This window comes from Salmo trutta, chromosome 20 (genome assembly GCF_901001165.1).
Source record: "Salmo trutta chromosome 20, fSalTru1.1, whole genome shotgun sequence".
Taxonomy (NCBI): Eukaryota; Metazoa; Chordata; class Actinopteri; order Salmoniformes; family Salmonidae; genus Salmo; species Salmo trutta.
Genome location: NC_042976.1, coordinates 18,225,575 through 18,251,442, shown reverse-complemented (window position 1 = coordinate 18,251,442; position 25,868 = coordinate 18,225,575). Strand labels below are relative to the sequence as shown.

General features: G+C 40.6%; 1 protein-coding gene across 5 annotated transcripts in view; it reads right to left on the bottom strand.

Moving 5' to 3' along the window:
• LOC115155635 (zinc finger protein Helios) overlaps window positions 1–22,723 on the bottom strand; it is a 28,229-nt gene extending 5,506 nt beyond the window's left edge. Inside the window, exons 1-6 of one of the 5 annotated variants that reach the window (XM_029702445.1) lie at window positions 22,425–22,723; window positions 21,251–21,309; window positions 17,849–17,895; window positions 9,719–9,826; window positions 6,657–6,845; window positions 4,959–5,126 (exon numbers count right to left, since the gene is read on the bottom strand). In XM_029702445.1, the coding sequence (XP_029558305.1) occupies window positions 4,959–5,126; window positions 6,657–6,845; window positions 9,719–9,826; window positions 17,849–17,882 (499 nt within the window). In that variant the 5' untranslated portion in view covers window positions 17,883–17,895; window positions 21,251–21,309; window positions 22,425–22,723. Of the gene's footprint in view, window positions 1–4,958; window positions 5,127–6,656; window positions 6,846–9,718; window positions 9,827–17,848; window positions 17,896–21,250; window positions 22,201–22,234; window positions 22,402–22,424 lie in introns of those variants that run through there. The other 4 variants (XM_029702446.1, XM_029702447.1, XM_029702444.1 and 1 more) reach the window with 4 other exon arrangements.
• Window positions 22,724–25,868: the final 3,145 nt, after the last annotated feature.

Sequence of the window (25,868 nt, the reverse complement as noted above, 5' to 3'; positions counted from 1 at the left end):
CAAACTTTCTTCATTAATTTATGAATTCTACTTCATTCATTCACTCATGAATGAATTACTCATTAATGAATGAATGAATGAATAAATTCACAATGAGTTGGCGGTCCAGACAACACCCACCAGTGACCCAGACTCTGGCCCAAAATAGGAGCAGTTCACGTTATAAAATGTATAGCAGAGGTGACTAACGTTACTAGAAACTACCTGACCTAACATGTTTCAGTCTGATAACTAAGATACTTTTATCTAAAGTGACTTCATTTTGAGGAAAGGGGGGCAGTATTGAGTAGCTTGGATGAAAAACATGCCCAAAGTAAAAGGCCTGCAACTCAGACACAAAAGCTAGAATATGCATATAATTAGTGGATTTGGATAGAAAACAATCTGAAGTTTCTAAAACTGTTTGAATGATGTCTGTGAGCATAACAGAACTCATATGGCAGGCAAAAACATGAGAAAAATCCAACCAGGAAGTGGGAAATCTGAGGTTTGTAGTTTTTCAAGTGATTCCCTATCTAATACACAGTGTCTGTGGGTTAATTTTGCACTTCCTAAGGCTTCCACTAGACGTCAACAGTCTTTAGAACCTTATTTCAGGCTTCTACTGTGAATAGGAAGAGAAAAAGAGCTGATTCAGTCGTGTGTCTGGAAAATTGGCACGAGCTCAAACATGCGCGCAGCCATGAGAGTGAGCTGCCTTTCCTTTCAATTCTAAAGACAATGGAATTGTCCGGTTGGAATATTATTGCAGATTTATGATAAAAACATCCTAAAGATTGATTCTATACATCGTTTGACACGTTTCTACGAACTGGAATGGAACTATTTTGACTTTTCGTCTGGAGTAAACTCACGCGCTTAGTGAATTTGGAGTGCTGGACTAAACACGCGAACAAAATGGAGGTATTTGGACATAAATATAAACTTTATCGAACAAAACAAACACTTATAGTGGAACTGGGATTCCTGGGAGTGCATTCTGATGAAGATCATCAAAGGTAAGGGAATATTTACAATGTTATTTGTGACTTCTGTTGACTCCAAAATGGCGGGTATCTGTATGGCTTATTTTGATATCTGAGCGCTGTACTCAGATTATTGCAAAGTTTGCTTTCGCCGAAAAGCTTTTTTGAAATCTGACACAGCGGTTGCATTAAGGAGAAGTTTATCTATAATTCTGTGCATAACACTTGTATCTTTTGTCAAAGTTTATGATGAGTATTTCTGTAAATTGATGTGCTCATTCACCTGAGGTTTTGGAGGTAAAACATTTCTGAACATTACACGCCAATGTAAAATGGGGTTTTTGGATATAAATATGAACTTTATCGAGCAAAACATACATGTATTGTGTAACATGAAGTCCTATGAGTGCCATCTGATGAAGATCATCAAAGGTTAGTGATTAATTTTAGCTGTATTTCTGGTTTTTGTGACGCCTCTCCTTGCTTGGAAAATGGCTGTGTGGTTTTTATTTTCTAGGCACTGTCCTAACGTAATCTAATGCTATGCTTTTGCCGTAAAGCCTTTTTGAAATCGGACAATGTGGTTGGATTAAGGAGAAGATTATCTTTAAAATGGTGTATAATACTTGTATGTGTGAGAAATTTGAATTATGAGATTTTCGTTGTTTTGAATTTGGCGCTCTGCTATTTCACTGGCTGTTGGCGAGGTGGGACGCTACCGTCCCATATGTCCTAGAGAGGTTTTAAGGTCACGCGAGCATACATTTAATGTATGGGTGGTCTTGGAAATCAATCCCAAGACCCTGGCATTATAAGAATCCAATGTTCTACCAACTGAGCTGCAAAGGAAGTAATATAATGTCACGGTAATGGAAAAACACCCTGAACTGTCTGTCTGCTCCAATGATCTAGGCCAAAGCACCTGCGAACTGTCGCCAGCCACCAGCCGCAATGGGCAGTTACACTTTCATGTTGGAATAGGCAACACACACACACACCTCATTTACAAAACCTCCCCCACGTGGCCTTTTGCAGATGTTGGATGTATCACCAAAATCCCGCTTTCAGCAGCTATTCTTGAGCATGCAAATAGCATCAACGCTCTCAGCCTTTAGACTCAGTCGGCTGCATCTATTTGGGTGACAAACAGGAACCTATTGTTTCTTGTCTCAGAAACCTTTTATTGTCTCATGTAATGTCAAGAATGAGTGACCCCATAGCTCTCCATGTAGCATCTAAAACACCTCCAAGAACAACCAATCACATGCACACTACACATTTGCACAGCAATTCTAGGAATGATTTCATATTGCCATTCAACAATGTGTTTGTGATGGGTTCAGATACTGTACAACACAATCCATGCAGTGCCAATCTGTGACTTCACTGTGACAGGGGAAAGTAAGCTCTCCAGAGGGTAGTGTGGTCTGCACAATGCAAACTACCTGCCCTCCAGGACACCTACAGCACCCGAAGGCCAAAAAGATCATCAAGGACAACAACCACCCGAGCCACTGCCTGTTCACCCCGTTATCATCCAGAAGGCGAGGTCAGTACAGGTGCATCAAAGCTGGGACCGAGAGACTAACATAGAGAGGCTGCTGACAACATACAGACTCAAATCTCTGGCCACTTTAATAAATTGACTTAATAAAGGTATCACTAGTCACTTTAAAAAACGCCACTTTAATAATGTGTACATATCCTACATTACTCATCTCATATGTATATACTGTATTCTATTCTATAACATCTACTGCAGCTTGCCTATCGCTCATCCATATATTTATATGTACACATCCCTTTACATTTGTGTGTATAAGGTAGTTGTTGTGAATTTGTTAGATTATTTGTAAGATATTACTGCATTGTCTGAACTAGAAGCACAAGCATTTCGCTACACTCGCATTAACATCTGCTAACCATGTGTATGTGACTAATAACATTTGATTTGATTTTGATTGTACAATACATTGTCACTGTCTCTCTCTCTGTTTCTCCGTCTCTCTCTGTTTCTCTGTCTCTGTCTTTTTCCCCTCTCAATCTCTTCACCTGTTTCCTGGCATTGTGTCATGTGTCTCCCAGGGGGCAGGGAGGGACAGAGAGAGAGAGAGGAGAAGGGAGAAGAGCCCTTTCAACTACAGCCTTGTACGTAAGAGGACGTCATTCCAACCTACTCCGTATGCCACAGAAGACTGCCTAACATTCCATTCAACGCTCAGGTAGTGTAGTAGGTAGGTTGAGGGGCGGAGGGGATTCAAACAGTAGGTAAGCTGAGGGCCAGAGGGGATTCATATAGTAGGTAGGCTGAGGGCCGGGGTGGGACTCATATAATAGGTAGGCTGAGGGCCGGGGGGATTCATATAGTAGGAAGGCTGAAGGCCGGGGGGGGATTCATATAGTAGGTAGGCTGAGGGGCAGAGGGGATTCATACAGTAGGTAGGCTGAGGGCCAGAGGGGATTCATATAGTAGGTAGGCTGAGGGCTGGGGGGGATTCATATAGTAGGTAGGCTGAGGGGCGGAGGGGATTCATATAGTAGGTAGGCTGAGGGGCAGAGGGGATTCAAATGGTAGGTAGGCTGAGGGGCAGAAGGGATTCAAATAGTAGGTAGGCTGAGGGGCAGAGGGGATTCATATAGTAGGTAGGCTGAGGGCCAGAGGGGATTCATATAGTAGGTAGGCTGAGGGGTGGAGGGGATTCATATAGTAGGTAGGCTGAGGGCCGGGGGCCGGGGGGATTCATATAGTAGGAAGGCTGAAGGCCGGGGGGGATTCATATAGTAGGTAGGCTGAGGGGCAGAGGGGATTCATATAGTAGGTAGGCTAAGGGCCAGAGGGGATTCATATAGTAGGTAGGCTGAGGGCCGGGGGGATTCATATAGTAGGTAGGCTGAGGGGCAGAAGGGATTCAAATAGTAGGTAGGCTGAGGGCCAGAGGGGATTCATATAGTAGGTAGGCTGAGGGGCAGAGGGGATTCATATAGTAGGTAGGCTGAGGGGCAGAGGGGATTCATATAGTAGGTAGGCTGAGGGGCAGAGGGGATTCAAATGGTAGGTAGGCTGAGGGGCAGAGGGGATTCATATAGTAGGTAGGCTGAGGGGCAGAGGGGATTCATATAGTAGGTAGGCTGAGGGGCAGAGGGGATTCATATAGTAGGTAGGCTGAGGGGTGAAGGGGATTCACACAGCCCTACTACTTACTACACCTTCATTTGCTGCCTACACTGACTGGAGGAGAGTGAAGAATGAATTTAGCCTAAAAAACAGGAAGTGAAAATTAGAAAAAGGTCAAAAGAGAATGACAGAGACAGAGAGAAAGACAGACAAGAGAGAGAGAAAGACCCTCTGGTTCTGGGTAGCTGCATGTGAGTACTTCTAGGAGGACAACACTAGAGATGGCGACGTACTGTTGTCTGTGCTGCATCTCAACGACACGGCAGTGGAGACCACAGAGAGAGAGGGGTCTTTGATGCAGAGCTAGGACAGTGAGTTACAGTTAGAGCAACACAGCACAGCGTTTCTTTAGTCTCCCCATATATCTACAGAGAACAGATAGTTCCTTTCTGAGGAGACGAGACGTGAGCAGGTTATAGGAATGAAAGGAACACCACGTCCTGGGTGCCTAACCACAGCCCTTGTCTGTCTGCAAACAAAGCTTCAGAGAGATGCATCCATCCAACAGTGAGAAACAATGATATTTGTGGGGACAGTTGCTAATCTGTCTCACACAAACTTAGACACAAGTCAGACGAGATCATGCTTTTAGTTACATCGAGACAGGCCTGTTCTATAGCATCAACTATTTGACAAGTTGAGAATTTATTGAAACCAGGACATAACACTCAGTAGTAACCACAGGAATAAAAAAAGTTCAAGCAAGCATGACTCAATATAGAGGGAATAGGTGAATAAAGGAGTCACAAAGACGAGGAGGAAGAGGAGGATGAGGAGGAAGAAGAAGAAGGAAGAACCGAGGCGGTAGAGGGGCTGACCTGAGTGTGTGCGTAGGTGGCCTGTGAGTGCGTCACGACGGCGGCAGGCGTAGCTGCAGAAGGGGCATTTGAAGGGCTTCTCCCCCGTGTGCAGCTTAATGTGTCTCAACAGGTTACCCTTCTGAGTGAACGACACACCACACTGGTTACACTGGAACGGCCTATCACCTAAGAGGGGCACAGGAAGTGCAAGCTCTCATCACTCACAGTCCCCCTTTAACATAGAGCCAGATCAGCAACACACAATAACCACAGAAACTCAGCTACCTAGTCTTGAGTTGCCACACTTTCACTGGGATATTGGACCGAACAAACTTAAGACAGAAATTGAGGTTCACAGCTACCCAACAACAATCAACACATTGCAATGGTAAAACATGTACGTCATTTAGCAGACACTCTTATCCAGAGAAACTTACAGTAGAATGCATATATTTTCATAATTTTCTTTTTTTTCGTACCAGTCCCCCACAAGAATCAAACCCACAGCCCTGGCGTTGCAAGTACCATGCTCTACCAGCTACACAGGACCTATAAATGGCTGGACTGTGGAGGTGAACAAACCCTAACCTCGTCAATTGCTAACCTCGTCCTCAGCCTCAATTAAACAAACCCTAGCTGAGACTAGCAAACGTTGCCAAGATTACTTCAAGGAGGATTTTCAGTGCAGAGAAAAACATTGCCGTGTGGTTTCTGATGTGCACTGTGTACTATTGATACATTTGAACTAGACCTTACTGTAGTAACTACAGAGATATTTATATCTCCAGAAATAGAGTGTGGTGAGATGAGGTGTTAGCTCTGTTCCTATTCGCTCTGGGTCTCTACTATAGCTTTCTCTCTTTCTATCACCACACAGTACAGTATTTACATAAATACAATGTTTCCGTCCCTAACCAGACGCAATGTATGGTTATAGGAGGGACAAGCACACACACATGAACACACACACACACCATATGTATAAGTTAAAGTATTATGTTTAAGCGTTGCTGTCAAAGTGTCTTCAGACGGAAGACGGTTTAGCATTGTGTCTTATAGTCTTGTATTGCTAAACGTGCTGTATACGTTTAGTGCCCAGCTTTACCATCGGTGAGTGTTTGTTTGTATGTCTCTATGTACATAGTTTGCCTGGTTCACAACTAGACTACAGCACTCTCATCATTATCATCATTATCATAATGATGATCAGCTCTTGATCTGCAGCCCAACATTTGAAAATCTGATCCTAAATCTGTGACGACCGAGGCACAGTAATAGTGTCATTTAAGGGCTAGGGAACAGGTTGAGGAAGATTCCTGGGATGTTTTCCCTGAGAATGATTCTAAGGCTCAACTATTATCTTCTTGAACATAGCAAAGATTTTCACCTCCACACCCAATGACACAAAAATAAGCAATTTCTGACTCAAGCATTATAATTTTTTTCAATCGTAGGATAAGTGACGTGCAATTGCTTTAGTCTGTAAAAGACATATCTCATACTGAGCTACAACGTGAAGTATCCATTATCTGCCGTTTATTATTATATATAACTAACAGGTTTTTGCAGTTTGCTAGATGTTAATGGTAAAACGTTGACAATCCTTAGATACATCAGAGAGTATTGGGTCATTGGTGTTCAATATAACGTACATGAGGTTTGGGCTATATACTGTAGAAGGGACATAAGGGGAAACAATTTTAGAGAAACATTTACCATTGGGAAGCCGAGTTCCTGGGTCACATGACCCTTCTGACCCGGGGACCCCATCCTGTAGGTTGTTTGGGCTGTCAATCATGGGCTCCTCCAAACCCGATCCCTCTTCCCCGCTTTGGCCCATGTCCTCTGCTGTGGTCCTCCTGTCCCCTTCATCTTCTGTCTCATCTTCCTGTTTGATTGTGTTTTCTAGAAGAGACCGGTATGACCAATTAAGTTATTGTTTGATGGTTTTTGGCCAATTACATTCGATTATTTTTGTGTGTGATCCTTGTTCTCAATAGGTGTGGGAACTGAAGGTTGGGATTGTACATCTTGTTAATCTGTTTCTCTTTGACTAACTCCATTGATAGGAATGAGTTCATACAATCTGCATGTAATTTCCACTGGAGAAACAAGTGATATAATGATACTCACAGTATTAGGAAGGTTCATGCTAAACCCCCTGAGACAGAGACTCTCCACATCTGACTAACAATTACACTATTTTAATTGTTAGCAACTATGAGTGCTATTTTTAAACCTGAAACTCCTGGAATGCACACAGTTAACATGTTATGTAAAGATACACTTGGTTACTCCCAGAAATGGACTGTGTGTAGTGATGGGACATGCTCTGAACATTATTGGAGGGAGAGATGAGAAACAGGCTTGTCTAGTTCCAGTCAGTCCCTGGGGAGGAGAGGAGGGAGGGAGGAAGAAGATGAAAGAGGAAGGACGAGGGGGAGGGGAATGTCCTAGCCTAAACAGGTGCTGCTGCTGAGCCCCTGAGGTTTTCCACTTGACTGGTGCTGGGTTAGAGACTGGCTGGATGGGATGCGGGGGGGGCTGGCTGACTGACTGACTAAAGGCAGGAAGGCCTCTGCTGGTTTTCTACTGCCACAAGACTCCTAGTATCTGTGACTGACAACACACACACACACACACACACACACACACACACACGTAGCCACAGAATAATATTCAGAGATTCAGAGATTGTGCTCTCCCATACAATGCATTTGTTTGAATACAGGGACCTTTAAGGTTGAACATACAGTAGGCTACAGGGACCTTTAAGGTTGAACATACAGTAGGCTACAGGGACCTTTAAGGTTGAACATACAGTAGGCTACAGGGACCTTTAAGATTGAACATAGGCTACAGGGACCTTTAAGGTTGAACATACAGTAGGCTACAGGGACCTTTAAGATTGAACATAGGCTACAGGGACCTTTAAGATTGAACATAGGTTACATGGACCTTTAAGATTGAACATAGGTTACAGGGACCTTTAAGATTGAACATAGGCTACAGGGACCTTTAAGGTTGAACATACAGTAGGCTACAGGGACCTTTAAGATTGAACATAGGCTACATGGACCTTTAAGATTGAACATAGGCTACAGGGACCTTTAAGATTGAACATAGGTTACATGGACCTTTAAGATTGAACATAGGTTACAGGGACCTTTAAGATTGAACATAGGTTACAGGGACCTTTAAGATTGAACATAGGCTACAGGGACCTTTAAGATTGAACATAGGCTACAGGGACCTTTAAGAATATTTAGACAAGGCTGTTTGTGATTTGTGACTGACCATGATCACAGGGTGGGTACGCAAGGAGACAAAGCAATAGCCCCAAACCTCTCACACCTATATCCATCTCATACCCATGTCCCCTTAGGTGGCTAGACTCCATAAACACAAGGGGAGTGTGTGGGGTGATTGCATTAGGGATGACAACAATGTCCATCCACTGTGGTGATTGCTATAGGGGTGATATCATCCATCTGTCTCACAACATAGGACACACAGAATTCAGGACTCCTGCTAATGTCAGCAATGACATGACAATCTCTGCAACAACATGGCAGTCTTTTCTTTAGCAATATTCCCCCTTCTATCTGTATCCCTGTCTGAACTGAAGGAACCCCTGTTTTACTAACAGCATGACATTGAGGTTATCATCCAGAACTGTATCCTGGCAACAAGGAACTAGCAGATCGAGACGAGCTCTATTGGTTTTCATATTTTCCTCCCAGACGATGGGTACTGGAGATGGGATATATAAAATGACGGGCTCTGCTCTTTGCTGTCGCAGCTGGCTGAACTTGAGATGGTTGCTGCGACAACAGTGAATTATAGAACTCAGATGAATAAAATATAAAGAAAGAAACTCCCAAAGCATGGGTCATGTTACCAAGGAGGAGAAACTAGGTATCCAAGTTAATAGAAAAGTGCCATCATAAGCAAATCTGAGCTTGGGTGCCTGTCCAACCCATAGCTGGCTGTGTCTTGAATACCTCATAGTTTACATTACCCTCATACAGTAGTTTACATTACCCTCATAGTTTACATTACCCACATAGTTTACATTACCCTCATACTGTAATTGACATTACCCTCATAGTTTTGCTAGTGGCGCTGTCTAGGCATTTAGCTGAAGTCAATGAGAAAAGCATTTAAAATGCTCTACCTTACTAATAGTTTGATTGTAAACATATAGCAAACATGTTTTGTAGTTTCGTACAGTGACACAACTGGTCAATTTCAAGAGAAATTCAGCATCAGTCAGTGAGTGTTATGTTACAACAATGTTGTCGAAGCGGAGTGGTGTTAGGCAACTTCCGGGTCAGGATGACACAGGCTGTGTCAGTGAGAACGATCTCCCTCTGAGACTCTCTCCCTCTTTAACACTGTAGCCTGAACCCCAAATCTGTTTGTGGGGTCTTGCAGACTCCTATCAACTATTAATGACCATAGGAGTTGGCAAGCCAGCATAAACAGATCTGGGACCAGGGTACTAATACTGGGGGATGCTGCGGGAAACAGCTTCCCTTTTCTGCTTCAGCTACCACATGGTGAATAGCACCCTCAGCTCTTCCTGTTTCTGTTCATTTAGGGGAAGGGAACTATGCAAGACCCTTCAGATAAGACATGAGTTGATAAGATAAACTGTTTCTCTTAACACACATAATCCTCTTGAGTCTGGGTGTGTGTGCGTGTGTGTGTTCCTCTCTGCGTCCATACATACGTGTGTGTGTTTGTGTGTACGTATATGTTCAGCAACCACTCACCAGTGGGTGAATTAGGATGCTGGAACTGCTGTCCATTGGGTGTGTTTGCCGACAGGTCCACCAACATTCTAGAGTTCTCTGTCTTCCTGGAAGAGCAGTCTCCGTTACCTGGGAGACAGACAGACAACAAGAGAGCTGGTAACATCGCTCTTCATTGCATTGCACTGCACAGCACACATAAGCATACAACTCCATCTGTACAAACAGCATCACACACACACACATGCAGTCACACACACACATGCAGTCACTCACACACATGCAGTCACTCACACACACACACACACACACACACACACACACACACACACACACACACACATTGCTTTTCATAGGTGTCAGTTGAAGCAATCACACCTTGCCAAAATTGTGACAAAACACCTGATTACCTGGGGATAATCTTAAGCTTTATTTAACTTATGTTAAGAGGAAATAATTTAGCAAACTAGGCCAGGAGGCCAGTGTCAGTATGATACCCTGTTCCGGATCCTAAACAGTAAATGTTCCAATGTTGAATCAACTCTGACAATTTTAAACGTAAGACTGGGCCAGTGTGTATATGGATCCACTTTCAGTGTTAAATTAACACTGTGTTGGGCCTCCCGAGTGGCGCAGCGGTCTAAGGCACTGCATCAAAGTGCTGAGGAGCCACTACAGCCTGGGGTTCGATCTGTGACCAGGAGCACCATAAAGCAGCACACAACTGGCCATGCACCATCCGGGTTTGGTCCGTGGGTTTTCCTTGGCTCATCTAGTGACTCCTTGTGGCGGGCCGGGTGCCTGCAAGCTGATGATGCTCGTCAATTGAACAATGTTTCTGCCGACATATTGGCAAGGCTGACTTCTGGGTTAAGTGAGCATTGTGTTAAAGGTCATGAACAGCCATAATCATGTTTTTACTCAAATGTGATGATATTTGGATGAAACCATATCAAAATATGATGACCAAAGTATGAAAAATTACTTGTGCTTCGACATTGATAAAGCTTGATCATAAACTTTCTCACTCATCATTTTTCATGATTCATTCAGGATTATTCAAATACTGGGAAAAAATATGTAACTTTTTACTACTTTAATACACATATACTACTACTATATACTACTACTTTAATACACAGTAAGCGAATTTGTCCCAATATGTTTGGTCCCCTAAAATGGGGAGACTTTGTACAAAAAGTGCTGTAATTTCTAAACAGATCACCCAATAAGGATGAAAAATACCCTCAAATTAAAGCTGTTCAAAACTCAGTTTTACAGTTTCAGGCAGTTTTACATAGGAATCAGAATGACAGTTTGGGACATTTAAGAAGTAGTGTGGCTTGGCAGGTCATGTTTCGGAAGATGCATGTCTTGACATTCGCCTGTCCCGAGCCCGTTGGGAGTTGCAGCGATGATACAAGGTCGTAACTACCAATTGGATATCATGAAAATGTGGTCAAATTATAAATAATAAAAAAATAACACTGTACTTAGTGCTGATGCTGTTACACTTTGTCAGTTTTAGGGAATTATCACATTCAGTGCTATGCAATAACACCTCTTATATAATTTTTAACACTAGGAAGTGTATATATAATGAACAAAAATATAAACACAACATGTAAAGTGTTAGTACCATGTTTCATGAGCTAAAATAAAAGATCCCAGAAATGTTCCATATGCACTAAAAGCTTATATTTGTGCACACATTGGTTTACATTCCTGTTAGTTAGCATTTCTCATTTGCCAAGACAATCCATTCACCTGAAAGGTATGGCATATCAAGAAGCTGATTAAACAGCATGATCATTACACAGGTACCCCTTGTGCTGGGGACAATAAAAGGCCTACTCTAAAATGTGCAATTTTGTCGCAAAACGTAATGCCACATATGTCTTAAGTTTTGAGGGAGCGTGCAATTAGCATGCTGACTGCATGAATGTCCACCAGAGCTGTTGCCAGAGAATTGAATGTACATTGTTCTACCATAAGCCAACTCCAACATCATTTTATAGAATTTGGCAGTACGTCCAACTGGCCTCACAACCGCAGACCACGTCACGCCAGCCCAGGACCTCTACATCCAGATTCACCTGCGGGATCATCTTAGACCAGCCACCCGGACAGCTGATGACACTAAATATTTCTGTCTGTAATAAAGTCCTTTTGTGGGAAAAAGTTAATTCTCATTGGCTGGACCTGGCTTCCAGTGGGTGGGCCTATTCCCTCCCAGGCCCACCCATGGCTGTGCCCCTGCCCAGTCATGTGAAATCTATAGATTAGGACCAAATGCATTTATTTGAATTGACTGATTTCCTTATATAAACTTTAACTCAGTAAAATTGTTGAAATCGGTGCATGTTGCGTTTATATTTTGGTTCAGTAATAGTTTGCACCAACGGTTTTATGCAGCAACACCTCATAGGATTTTTAAACATTACGCCAAGAGGTCCATAGCCCTTGGGTTAAGGACATTACAGTATTTTTTTACAACTCCTTAATGTCACATGCTCTTATGTAAGCATTTATAAAAACTTCAGAACTACCAGCAGACATGCTCTTACTTTAATTAACGCAACAATAGACCACTTAAACTGATACAACACTTCTACTCACAGGTGGCCAAAATTAACTAACTGTACTCCACGACCCCTCTCCAACATAATTTCCTAGCGGGTTCCTGCTCAAACATAATTATAAACTTCTTGCAATAAAAACATGACATACAGTTGAAGTCAGAAGTTTACATACACTTAGGTTGGCGTCATTGAAACTCGTTTTTCAACCACTCCACAAATGTCTTGTTAACAAACTATAGTTTTGGCAAGTCGGTTAGGACATCTACTTTGTGCATGACACAAGTCATTTTTCCAACAATTGTTTACCGACAGATTATTTCACTTATAATTCACTGTATCACAATTCCAGTGGGTCAGAAGTTTACATACACTAAGTTGACTGTGCTTTATACAGCTTGTAAAATTCCAGAAAATGGCTTTAGAAGCTTCTGATAGCTAATTGACATCATTTGAATCAATTGGAGGTGTAGCTGTGGATGTATATCAAGGCCTACCTTCAAACTCAGTGCCTCTTTGCTTGACATAATGGGAAAATCATAAGAAATCAGCCAAGACCTCAGAAAAAAATTGTAGACCTCCACAAGTCTGGTTCATCCTTGGGAGCAATTTCCAAATGCCTGAAGGTACCATGTGAATCTGTACAAACAATAGTACGCAAGTATAAACACCATGGGACCACGCAGCAGTCATACCGCTCAGGAAGGAGACGCGTTCTGTCTCCAAGAGATGAACGTACTTTGGTGTGAAAAGTGCAAATCAATCCCAGAACAACAGCAAAGGATCTTATGAAGATGCTGGAGGAAACGGGTACAAAAGTATCTATATCCACAGTAAAACGAGTCCTATATTGACAAAACATGAAAGGCCACTCTGCAAGGAAGAAGCCACTGCTCCAAAACCGCCATAAAAAAGTCAGACTACGGTTTGCAACTGCACATGGGGACAAAGATAGTACTTTTTGGATAAATTTCCTCTGGTCTGATGAAACAAAAATATAATTGTTTGGCCATAATGACCATTGTTATGTTTGGAGGAAAAAGGGGGAGGCTTGCAAGCCAAAGAACACCATCCCAACCGTGAAGCACGGGGGTGGCAGCATCATGTTGTGGGGGTGCTTTGCTGCAGGAGGGACAAGGTACACTTCACAAAATAGATGGCATCATGAGGCGGGAAATTATGTGGATATATTGTAGCAACATTACAAGACATGAGTCAAGAAGTTAAAGCTTGGTTGCAAACGGGTCTTCCAAATGAACAATGACCCAAGCATACTTCCAAAGTTGTGGAAAAATGGCTTAAGGAGAACAAAGTCAAGGTATTGGAGTGGCCATCAAATCCTTGACCTCAAGCCTACAGAACATTTGTGGGCAGAACTGAAAACGTGTGTGCGAGCAAGGAGGCCTACAAACATGGCTCAGTTACACAAGTTCTGTCAGGAGGAATGGGCCAAAATTCACCCAACTTGTTGTGGGAAGCATGTGGAAGGCTACCCGAAACATTTGACCCAAGTTAAACAATTTAAAGGCAATGCTACCAAATACTAATTGAGTGTATGTAAACTTCTGACCCAGTGGGAATATGATGAAAGAAATAAAAGCTGAAATAAATCATTCTCTCTACTATTATTCTGACATTTCACATTCTTAAAATAAGTGGTGATCCCAACTGACCTAAAACAGGGAATTTTTACTAGGATTAAATGTCAGGAATTGTGAAAAACTGAGTTTAAATATATTTGGCTAAGGTGTATGTAAACTTCCGACTTCACCTGTACCTCTTAAGGCCTTTTTTAAGATACCTTTTTTACCCTAATAGAGTGGCCTGAAACTCACTTTCAACAGACCAAATTATGCTGGCTTGCAAAGTGATAAGTGATTTCTATTGGAAAGCAGCCAGAGTTAGGATGGCAACAACTCCAATGTTTATTCATCTGCAACCTGCACTCGAAACGGTTTGGTAAATTAGACTACCTAAATAATTTAAACTGGAACAATCATTTCAGCAACGGGTGCTATAAATGTAACTAACTGATTGGATTAGTTTAGAAAATGTGTATTTATCTTTGTGTAGCATAAGATTAATATCTCAATCAATCAATAAACATGCCAAAACATGGCAAAAAAATCTACCTGCAGGAGAGCATGTTGGGAAATATTATAATGATGGGCATGGTTTTAAACTTGTGGCGAGGCGGCATTTGCCACAGCACTTTTCAATCCTTTTTTATTTAGTCTAATAAAATATATCAAGGCTATTTGTGGTTCTTGACCAATCATATTCACAGAAATCACAGGACACGCAGGCCAGGCACAACGCACAAAGCTCAAGGCGAGCATGACTTTCCTCCGGGAATTTATTTAGCAAGAGTGATAACACATCACTCTTGACAGACACAAGCAAAAGCTCACACATAAATATAGCAGCCTATACACATAAATATTAGCAATCAGACATGCTGTATTGTATTGAAACAATACTATTTTTCAGTCTGATCAACTATAGGCTACTAACAACAGCATCTGCATAGTCTAGCCTACTATGCGCCCCGTGCCACTTGCCAGGTTAAACGAACCGGTAACATTGTGCATTTATAGGCCATTTGTTTGTGTGAAAATGTGAACGTGATCAAATTTGGTTTATATTCTAACATTCTTTAAAATAGAGTTAATATGAACAAGTACAAGGTTGCTGCAGTTTGACTGGCTTTTCTTCCTGCCCAAGGACAGGAGGTTTTCCAGCAGTTTTTTAAACCATGTGATCTGCTTAGAAAAAGTCTGGTCCCATCGTAGCCCATAAAAAAACTTTTTACAACAGATTTATTTTTGCCACACCACTCTGGGACCTGTGGTGCCACCTCTGTAGGATTTTGATGGGAATGTTGTACTTTCCACAGAGTAAAACTGACACAATCACACTCTCACACTCAACTCTGGTTATTAACACCAACACTGGGGTTATTTTAGACCACTCACTGAGTGTTAATTTAACACCAACAGAGTTAATGTAACACCTGAAAAAACACTATAAATGTTACACTGAAAAATCAACACTAGGTAACACTGGCCCATTTGCTGTGTAAGTCCCTAATCTAACACAGTGCCATACCGATCTTTGCAACCCGCTGCTAGTTCCCCAACAACACTTCCAGTAGGAAAGATATTTTCTCTGAGTGGTCCGCCATCCAAGTCCCAACCAGGCCCATCACTTACGTTTAGGAGCTAACCAGGCCACCACAGGAGTGCAGGATGAAACATGTATTGCTAGTGGCTACTGCATCTGTCAGCCTCATGTCCAATCCATACAGATGAGATCAGATTGCATCCTCTCAGCACCCACCCTAACACACAGGCAAGGCTATAAGATAGCTGTCCTGTCCACTCAAAGGTAGAGCTGTCCAATCCCTTCTATAGCCTGACCCCAGGGGAGCCTCTCAACCAAAACAGAAGCAACACCACAGCACCTCCACTGACCCAGGTGTCAAATCCCACAGGAGCCAGACCACAGCAAAAACAACACTTTACCAGCTAGCACATTTTACAGGAAAGTACCGGAGATGTCATCGAGACAATGGCCACCTCAGTCCAACAGTTAATCTTTAATCTTCATGCTTCCCCCATGGAGACAAAAACAAAATGCTAGTATTATATGTGGTAGACTAATGTTCCATTGTTGTGATTGGCTGCTGCTGAGTGAGGCACTCTGGGAGTCGCGGTTCATGACCATGATGACACAATCCCTGGGTCTGGTCTCAGGTTGCAAGCCACGCTGAAGTTGAAGGAAATCTCAGGTGACCGACGGGCGGCTATCCCTTGGCAGTACTGTCTGTCGTAGAGACAGGAGTCGCTCTATGACTGGATACGACAGGCTTTTCCATTACTGTGCTAAGTGTTGATGCCTCGACGACTCTGTAGGGTCGATCAGGTTAGGTAAAGGCACAGTACAGTGGCTCAAAGATGATGTGTACTAGTAGCATCGGAATGTTGATGGTCCTATGTTTCATGTCCTTGTAATTATTATTGAAAACCTTAATGGTATTTAGCGCAAACGTGTTCATCATCCGCTATTCCTCATACAATCCTTAAAATTGCAGCTCACTGCTCCCAAAGTGAACCCGTGGGCCAGATTGAGGAGTGACTGGGGCAGACAACACATAAAAAACACACACACGCACTGTTTGCTGTGTCAAAATCAGAGCTTTGACTGGCACCATACATTAGTTGACTCAATACTGTATGAACCGCCACAACATTTCTGTGCATCAGGGCCAAGACCCAGATGACTTGTATAGACAGGGGAGGTAACTAGAGGAAGATGATGTGTGTAACGCATCAGATATAGATTTTTCCATGTGTAGGCAGCGTGGCCAAAAGGAAAATACAATTTATGAAAATGGCAAAGAGAGAACAAGACATGATAAACATGTTGGCTTCTGTAGGCCGTTTTATGAAGTGAGTTGAGAACGTGTTGCATCAAATGATCATCAACATCTGGTTGGCTGGTTAAATATATACTGTACTTTACAAGTGGGGAGCACTTCAATAAGCCACAGATAATGGAATGACATAAACTTTGAACAAGAGGTTTGGAACTGTGCAGGATTATTTCCCTATTTCCACACAGGCAGGAACAAGGATCTGGTTTTTCCAGTCAAACCATCAACCTCCAGACCATTCCTCCACACTGTAAGAGACAGAGGTCTCATTCATCAGCTTGCCTTTAACAATTTAGAGGAGATATGGCAGTATGCTTCAAACATGAATTGAAACAGAGGGCACTACAATGGCTATATCCTACTCCATCCTACTTTTTCCTTCACACTATATACTCATTATACCATATTTTGTTCCACTCATCCCAAAACTATTTTCAACACCTGCAACAAGGAGTTGTCAAACTCCAGATGATCAGTGTGTTCTATCAGAGGGAATCTGTGGAGGGGAGAAAGAGGAGGGAAGTACCACTGTGCCTGGTACAGCACCACCCTACTGATAAGACATCTCTAGGGGAGCCAAGAAGTAGTTGGGCCTTTAACAGGATCAGAACACATGCAGCTCGTGTCTCTCTCCTCTTATCGGATTAGTAAAGCAGAATGACTTCCTCATCTCAGCTGTGTGGAACACGTTCACCTATCCTTGCGTACACTTCCATATCTGTATGAGAGTCAACTGTATTTGTTAAAGAATAGTGTGGCCTCAGCCTTGCCCCATACCTTTGACCATAACTCAGCTGTGCAAAACATCACAACATCATGACATTCTCAAATGTCTGATTGCTTTAGCATAAAACCACTTTAGGAATCAATAACTCTCAGAAACAACCAAAAATGAAAGAGGAGACTGGACTAAATATTAGGTCCAGTTGGATTATAACCAAAATGATGACAAAATGGCCTCATAATGTGGAAAATTGATTAAAAAGATAAAACAACATTTAAAAAATATAAAATGGCGAATAAGAGACCCATCCAGCATCCACAACTTAAAACACGATGTCACAAACCTTTTAAAGACTTTTAAGAGTTCTATGTCAATATTATTTTGGTTAGAGCATGATTGAAGAGTTGACCTACTTGCAGAGTATACATCAGTTGCCTCTGTTTCCATAGTTGGGGGAGAGCTGTAGGTATCAAAAAGAAACAGTAAGTTAGAGCACTCCAGCTGTACCACAGTGCTTACTCTCCTTCTAACCTCTTCTAAATCCTAATGGAATAAACAGATTATACTGTTTGGTTGGAGTGATTTATTTGTACATTATTTTAGGTAACACTTTGTAATAGATTTAATGAATGAGCCATTATGAATGATTATAAATATTTAGAAATGTTGAATTAGAGGATACATTGCTTTTGAAACAGGCATGATTAATATTTAACAAATATATTACAATGAAAGTTGAGTGAAAATAAATAAATAAAATGTATTACTGATAACATTTGAGAATGTACAAACATTATACAGAGATAAATATGAAGACAAAGATGCACGTGTTTTAGTTTTGGCTTTCGAGGTTCCGAAATACTTTAATCTAGCATCCTTGCAACATAAAACTCTATGGTTCAACTTCCCAAAATGCTGCTGAAGTGCTGGTGGATTGTAAAGTTTTAGCCTCTGAATAGAATGCAGTGGTTCATAGAAAGTTGCGCTTAGAGAAGTAACAAATATATCAAGCTAAAACTATATTATGGGTTATAAATGTACATAGAGTCAGAACACAAATGTTTCCAGTTCTAGTAGTTTCAGACCCTCTGAAAAAAAGGCCTTAAACTCAACTGAAATATGCCTGAGAGAACAGTAATAAGGTGCAAACCACCACTGGCCAACCTCATATCTGAGATCAGGGTGACATTTTGTAGACATGTATTATCTGTTGTGGTTCAGGTGAGATTGTATACTATTGATGTTTAATACACAAGATAATTACACTCAGTGTACAAAACATTAGGAACACCTGCTGTTTCCATTACATATACTGACCAGGTGAATCCAGGTGAAAGCTATGATACTTTATTGATGTCACTTGTTAAATCCATTTCAATCAGTGTAGATGAAGGGGATGAGATTTTTAAGCCTTGAGACAATTGAGATGGATTGTGTATGTTTGCCATTCAGGGGGTGAATGGGCAAGACAAAATATTTAAGTGCCTTTGAACGGGGTATGGTTGTAGGTGCCAGGTGCACCAGTTTGAGTGTGTCAAGAACTGCAACGCTGCTGGGTTTTTCACACTCAACAGTTTCCGTGTGTATCAAGAATGGTCCACCACCCAAAGGATGTCCAGCCAACTTGACACAACTGTGGGAAGCATTGAAGTCAACATGGGCCAGCATCCCTGTGGAACGCTTGTGTTACCTTGTAGAGTCCATGCCCGATCAATTGAGACTGTTCTAAGGGCAGAATAGGGTGCAATTCATTATTAGGAAGGTATTCCTAATGTTTTGTAAGTGTCAGTGTATGTTCATTGTGCGTGTGTGTGTGTGTGTGTGTGTGTGTGCGTGTGTGTGTGTCTCGAATAGACACGAATAGACATGAGAGAGCGTGTGTGTGTGTGTGTGTGTGTGTGTGTGTGTGTGTGTGTGTAATAATCCTGAACTTCTGATATACTGAATGTCTTTTTCTTCAGTCAAATGTCACTGCTAAATTGGACAGTCAGGGTAATAAACCTATCAGTTCCAAGTTCCCTCTCTCTGCTTTCCTAGATGTTCTTGTTATGTCTGGTCAGGTCACCTGACATTAAATAAGAGTTGTACCTTCAGAAAGTATTCACACCCCGTGACTTTTCCGACATTTTATTATGTTACAGCCTGAATTTAAAATGTATTAAATTACATTTTTTGGTCACTGGCCTACATACAATAGCCCATAATTTTAATGTGAAATAATGTTCTTTGACATTTTTACAAATGTATGAAAAATGAAAAGCTGAAATGTCTTGAGTCAATATGTATCCAATCCAACTGTGATGGCAATCACAAATAACTTCAGGAGTAAAAACGTGCTTAAAAGTCACATAATAAGTTGCATGGACTCACTCTGTGTGCAATAATAGTGCTTAACATATATTTTTTAATGACTACCTCATCTAACACATACAATCATCTGTAAGGTCCCTCAGTCGAGCTTTCTAGCAATGAGCAAATACTGTACAATCCAGGTATGCAAAGCTCGTAGAGACTTACCCTGAAATACTCACAGCTGTAATCACTTCCAAAGGTGATTCTAACATGTATTGACTGAGGGATGTGAATAGTTATATAAATGAAATATTTTTGTATTTAATTTTCAATAAATGTGCAAAAATTCCTAAAAACATGTTTTCAGTTTGCTATTGTGGAGTATTGTTTCTAGATGGGTGAGAACAAAAAACTCTAGGTAATCCATTTTGAATTATGGCTGTAACACATCAAAATGCTGAATAAGTCAAGGGGTATGAATACTTTTGTAGGGCACTGTATGACTCACAAGAGGACAATATACTCATATTTCAGGTGTAAAAATAAAACCACATTAAGGCCCAATCTTGAGGACAGACCAAGTGAAATATTTTATACTGTGAACTAGCATACAGATGTCAACATTTTGGCAAATGTCTTGTGTATGATGGTCACTTTTCTCTACATACAATAATAATCACATAATACATATTTATAACAAGTCAATAAAAGATGGCATGCACTTAGGCTACATTTTCCTTCATAATTGGCACTTCAATAATTGGGAATCCAATTACAATGCAAATAATTTTTTACATAAGACTAGGAGAGATGATATGTCTGTTTTTTAAGAGTATGTTCTATGGAAGAATAGTAAAAATGATATGCTGAATTAAAAGTCATATGTGTTAGACTAGGCTATTCAAATAAATAAATAAATACAAAATAGTTGTTTATACTCTAAACTTTAGAGCGCTTAGCAGCCTAAGTATACAAGTTATTACATTCAGTCAATATATTTTATTTTTATACGTTTGACAATTGAGACTATAAATGCTTCGTCAGCAATAAACGGAAAGCCCATAAGAATTTGCACCAACAATCCGCGCCTCCGCTGTGGACACCTGTCTCTAGACGCTCAGTCGTGCACGTGTGTTGGCTTATCTGACAGCCCAAGATCTCCCTTCAGTTTAAAACAATATATGGGTTGATTATTTTCATTACATGATCGAAATCAAGCCATATATTGACAGAATCAGCCGCCACCTGTTATTGTATGACTTGAGCAATCGAATGGGTAGCCCTGTCAATATATCGATCAATCTCTTAGAAAGAGTAAGCAGAATGAGGACCTTTGAAGTTAAAAGTTAATCTATTGCGACTAGGTAAAAACAATGCTGTTAAGTTATTATAAATGTATTACGTAGTTACTACGCAAAGTATTCGCGTAGGAATGGTAGCCTAATAATTTCAAATGCATAATAATTTGTATGGTTCCGATAACCAGACTTGATAAATTGACAAAATGTTCAATTGAATACTACCTTTCGGTGTCTCCCCTGTGCAAGTCAGTGATCTTCGTCAGTCGAAGTCGCACCTCGTTCTAAAATACAAATTAAAATCCCCAGTTGTCTAATATGTATTTGATAGACAATTAATAATGTAGGGTCTACTCTCCTCTTTTTAAAAAGTTGGGTACCAAAAAGAAATACTTCAGTTGAATATACCACGGTCCTGTCCTGCATACAAACTGAATAAAGTTTAGGAACATGGCAGCACACTCCTCAATAAGTAGCGTTGGTAGTTACTTCCTCTGTGCTGAACTAGCCCGTCAACTTTTTCACCTCAGCCCGCACGCACCTTCCCTTTATGTACAGTATGTATCCTATAATATTCTATGAAGTACAGCTTGATAAGCCAAAATATGGACACTTCAACAGTTATAGACTGTGTATTACTGGATTTTGTATTTATTACAGCAACAATGAGGTCGGGGAAGATTTAACTTGCTTTTAGACTAAATGAAAGGAAAAAAGGAACAAAGAAAGAAAGAAAGAAAGAAAGTGTATAATATAACTGGATCCACCGGTTCCTATGGAATTAGCCAAATAAAAGGAGTAGGGAGCAGCCTATTTTTGGCCGACGGATTCTAAGGAATCGGATAAACATCGTTATTCAAAAGGTATTGGATGAGGTCTAAGAGTGAGTGTGTCAGTGGGCAGTCCAAGAGAGATATGACAGACTGATAGTCCATGCTGTCTCATAGTAACCTGTCATTAACATGCAGATGCAGGTAGAAATATATTTCAACAGACAGAACGTATCCTCAACTACTGTGCCCATTCTGTCTCTATAGCCTAATTAAATTACATAAAATACGAGATTATCTCTCTTGACACTGCAGTTTGGGTTAAAAGCATTTCGAATCATGCCATAAAAAGACTTTGCAGAAGCCCCCACTGCTGCATCAACAGGTATCCGATCATTGTGCAGTCCAGAGCCGTCTGATTTTTATTAGTGAGATGCACCTGTCTCGCTGAATTCCGTGGCTGTGTAGATTGCAGCACGATCTGCATTGTCTGGAATCTGGATCAATGGTCGGATGTTGAGCGTTTATCCACGGACATATTTTAGATCATCATCATAGCAGACAAACTGTCATCCTTGTAGGCTAAATAAATATATAATCATCGCTATTTGTTTTCTTTATTTCGTTACCTTATAATAGCAGGAGATTAAATAATCCCATCACCTATGCTGTGAGGTAAGAACTACACATGTTCACCCATTGGAATGTCTTGCTTGGAATACAATGTAATGTAATACAGAAGTTCCGCAGGCAACAACAGTTAATCCCCCGATACTTCCTCCATCTTCGAAAGCACAGCAGACGAGCCGCGGAGTGTCTGTTCTGGGAACCTGGTCTAACACAGAGAAACTGATCTCTCTCTCTGGCTGTCTGTGCTGTAGGTGCTCGGCAATCGATTACAGTACTTCACAGCCTGTTGCTTTTGTATTTAACACATTGACAAAAAGCTTAAAATAACATTAATTCATTTTTATTTTGAGTAAATGGTGAAAACAATGATTGAATAGGATAAAATAGGATGATAATAAATGATAAAAGGATCATAATAATAATAAAGCTAATAGTGCTTATTAATTAGGCTACGGTAGATACAGCAGTCATACAAATATTAATTGTATTACTAAGCAATGGGCAATTAAGTATGAATAAAAATATAAAAGATACATACATGAACACATATTATAAACACATTATTATTACTATTAATACTACTAATAATTATTATTATGGGAGACCAATTGTTTGCACATATTTTTGATGTGCTCTTAGGACATTGCCTAAGAGTTCGAATTCATTAAAAGCATGGAAACAAACACAAATACATGATATATCTTATTGGTTATCTATTCTAATAATTTCTTGTCAGAAGTGAAATAAGCAAGAAGCTCTGCATTGTACTGTAGATTCATTATTCTCCTCTTCTGCTCCCTCCTGTGGCAAAGAGGAGACTTGTCTGAAATGATCTCCTGAAGTACAGCACAGTACTTCAGGAGATCATTCAAGAGGTACGGTTGTCAATGCATGCTCTAAAAGCTGCTGTACAATCACAGTGAAAATTAACTAAAAAAGAAACGTGAGAGAGATCTGACATTCAAAATATGTTTTCATGTTTTGTGTTGTTCTTGTGTCACAGATGAAAACTTTAGGTCATCTTAGTCACTTCCAATAAGTGGTTAGATGTTTCACTCTTTAGATTTGATGACCAAAAAGACTCAAGATGTGATATGACACCTTACTTACTGGTAATGAAAATAAGGTCATGTGAAGAACCTTTAGCCATAATGACACACTTTTGTCACAGCAAATATATACATAACCCAATAAAATACATTTTCAACATTTCGATTATATTAAACAGAACTTTAGATATGAAGAAATTAGCATAATGAATCCCCTAATAAATATACATATTTAAGCCATTATAAATGCTTATATATGCTTCTCAATGTTTATTAACTATATGGATTAATATAATACATAACATGAATTAAAATTAAGGAATTACTCAGTTACCAATCGCATGTGCATATAAAATGTGTAATGCAGTGTGATATATCGATTGTGTCCTGAACATTTGTATTAATTAAAATATGTTTTGGATTATTATTTCAGAAACATTTAGTTGGAAAGTAGGATATTAAACTGTCAGAAACATATATAAAATGTAATATATATAAAATTTACATATATCAAAATAGAACAAAAAATGATTCAGATGAGAGAAGCGTATGATTCCAAAATTGAAGATTTCACACTTTTTTTGGTTGATTTTCTTTTTTTTGCTGCAAGATAACATTTGCCCTGCTGGAAAATGTTAACCTCAGTCTTTATTTTTCACAGGAGATCCTTGATTTTGATGTGTAGGAGTCTGACAGTAGACACCCACCCTGAGAGTGATGTTAGTGTAGGGGAAGTTTCCACTGTTCATGGTGGTGTTTGAAGTGGAGGGGAAACCGTTACAAGCCCCCAACCACCCTCACATCTCTCTCTCTCTCTCTCTCTCTCTCTTTATCTTTCTCTCTCACTCGCGCTCGCTCAAAATAGTCTGGGAGAAGATAACTTCACTCACAGCAAAAGTTTAAAGAAACTAGAATTATCGCTGATATATAGGAACTACTGTCCCTGAAAACCATGTAAAAATGAAAACATTGAGAATTGTATCACAAAACCACAAGGCCATCTCTCTTCCTAGTATTCAGCATCTAGTCTCTAACTCATTTTTTCACTTTTTCCCACATCATCAAGCTAAATTATTTTGCAACCCAAACGGTTATCATTAACCTCAGATGGACTCTTTCAGAAGAGAGAAAAGAGAGAATGCATGACCTCAGGTTTAAGTGAGTGCCTCTTCACACCTACGTTAAGGTCACTGATGATGTTGTGGCTTGATATTCTGTAGGGGATAGAAGGAAAGCAAAGATGTGAAATGACTTGTGCACAGTGGTGTAGTGGGGGCTATATGCCGGTATACACAATATAGCCACAATAGATTTTTTCAGTGGGCATATACTCACAAAGTAACAAACTGCTGGAAATGTACAGTTAGCTACTGAAGTTATACAGTGCCTTCGGGAAGTATTCAGACCCCTTACTTTTTTTCAGATTTTGTTACATTACAGCTTTATTCTAAAATTAATTACATAGTTTTTTTCCCCTCATCAATCTAAACATAATAACCCATATTGACAAAGTACAAAACGTTTTTTAGAAATGTTTGCTAATTTATATAAGATTAAAAAAAGAATCGCATTTACATAAGTATTCAGACCCTTTACTCAGTACTTTCCTGGAGCACCTTTGGCAGCAATAACAGCCTCAAGTCTTCTTGGGTATGACGCTACAAGCTTGGGACACCTGTATCTGGGGAGATCCTCCCATTCTTCTCTGCAGATCTTCTCAAGCTCTGTCAGGTTGGAGGAGGAGCGTCCTGCACAGCTATTTTCAATTCAAATCAAATCAAATCACATTTTATTTAATTATTTTCAGGTCTCTCCAGAGATGTTCGATCGGGTTCAAGTCCAAGCTCTGGCTGGGCCACTCAAGGACATTCAGAGACCTTTCCCGAAGCCACTTCTGCGTTGACTTGGCTGTGTGCTTAGGGTTGTTGTCCTGTTGGAAGGTGAACCTGAGCATGCTGGAGCAGGTTTTCATCAAGGATCTCTCTGTACTTTGCTCCGTTCATCTTTGCCTCGATCCTGACTAGTCTCCCAGTCCCTGCAACTGAAAAACACCCCCACAGCATGATGCTGCCACCACCATGCTTCACCGTAGGGATGGTGCCAGGTTTCCTCCAGATGTGACGCTTGGCATTCAGGCAAAAGAGTTCAATCTTGGTTTCATCAGACCAGATAATCTTGTTTCTCATTGTCTGAGAGTCTTTAGGTGCCTTTTGGCTAACGCCAAGCGCGCTGTCATGTGCCTTTTACTAAGGAGTGGCTTTTGTCTGGCCACTCTACCATAAAGGCCTGATTGGTGGAGTGCTGCAGAGATGGTTGTTCTTCTGGAAGGATTTCCTCCACAGAATAACTCTGGAGCTCTGTCAGAGTGACCATTGGGTTATTGGTCACCTCCCT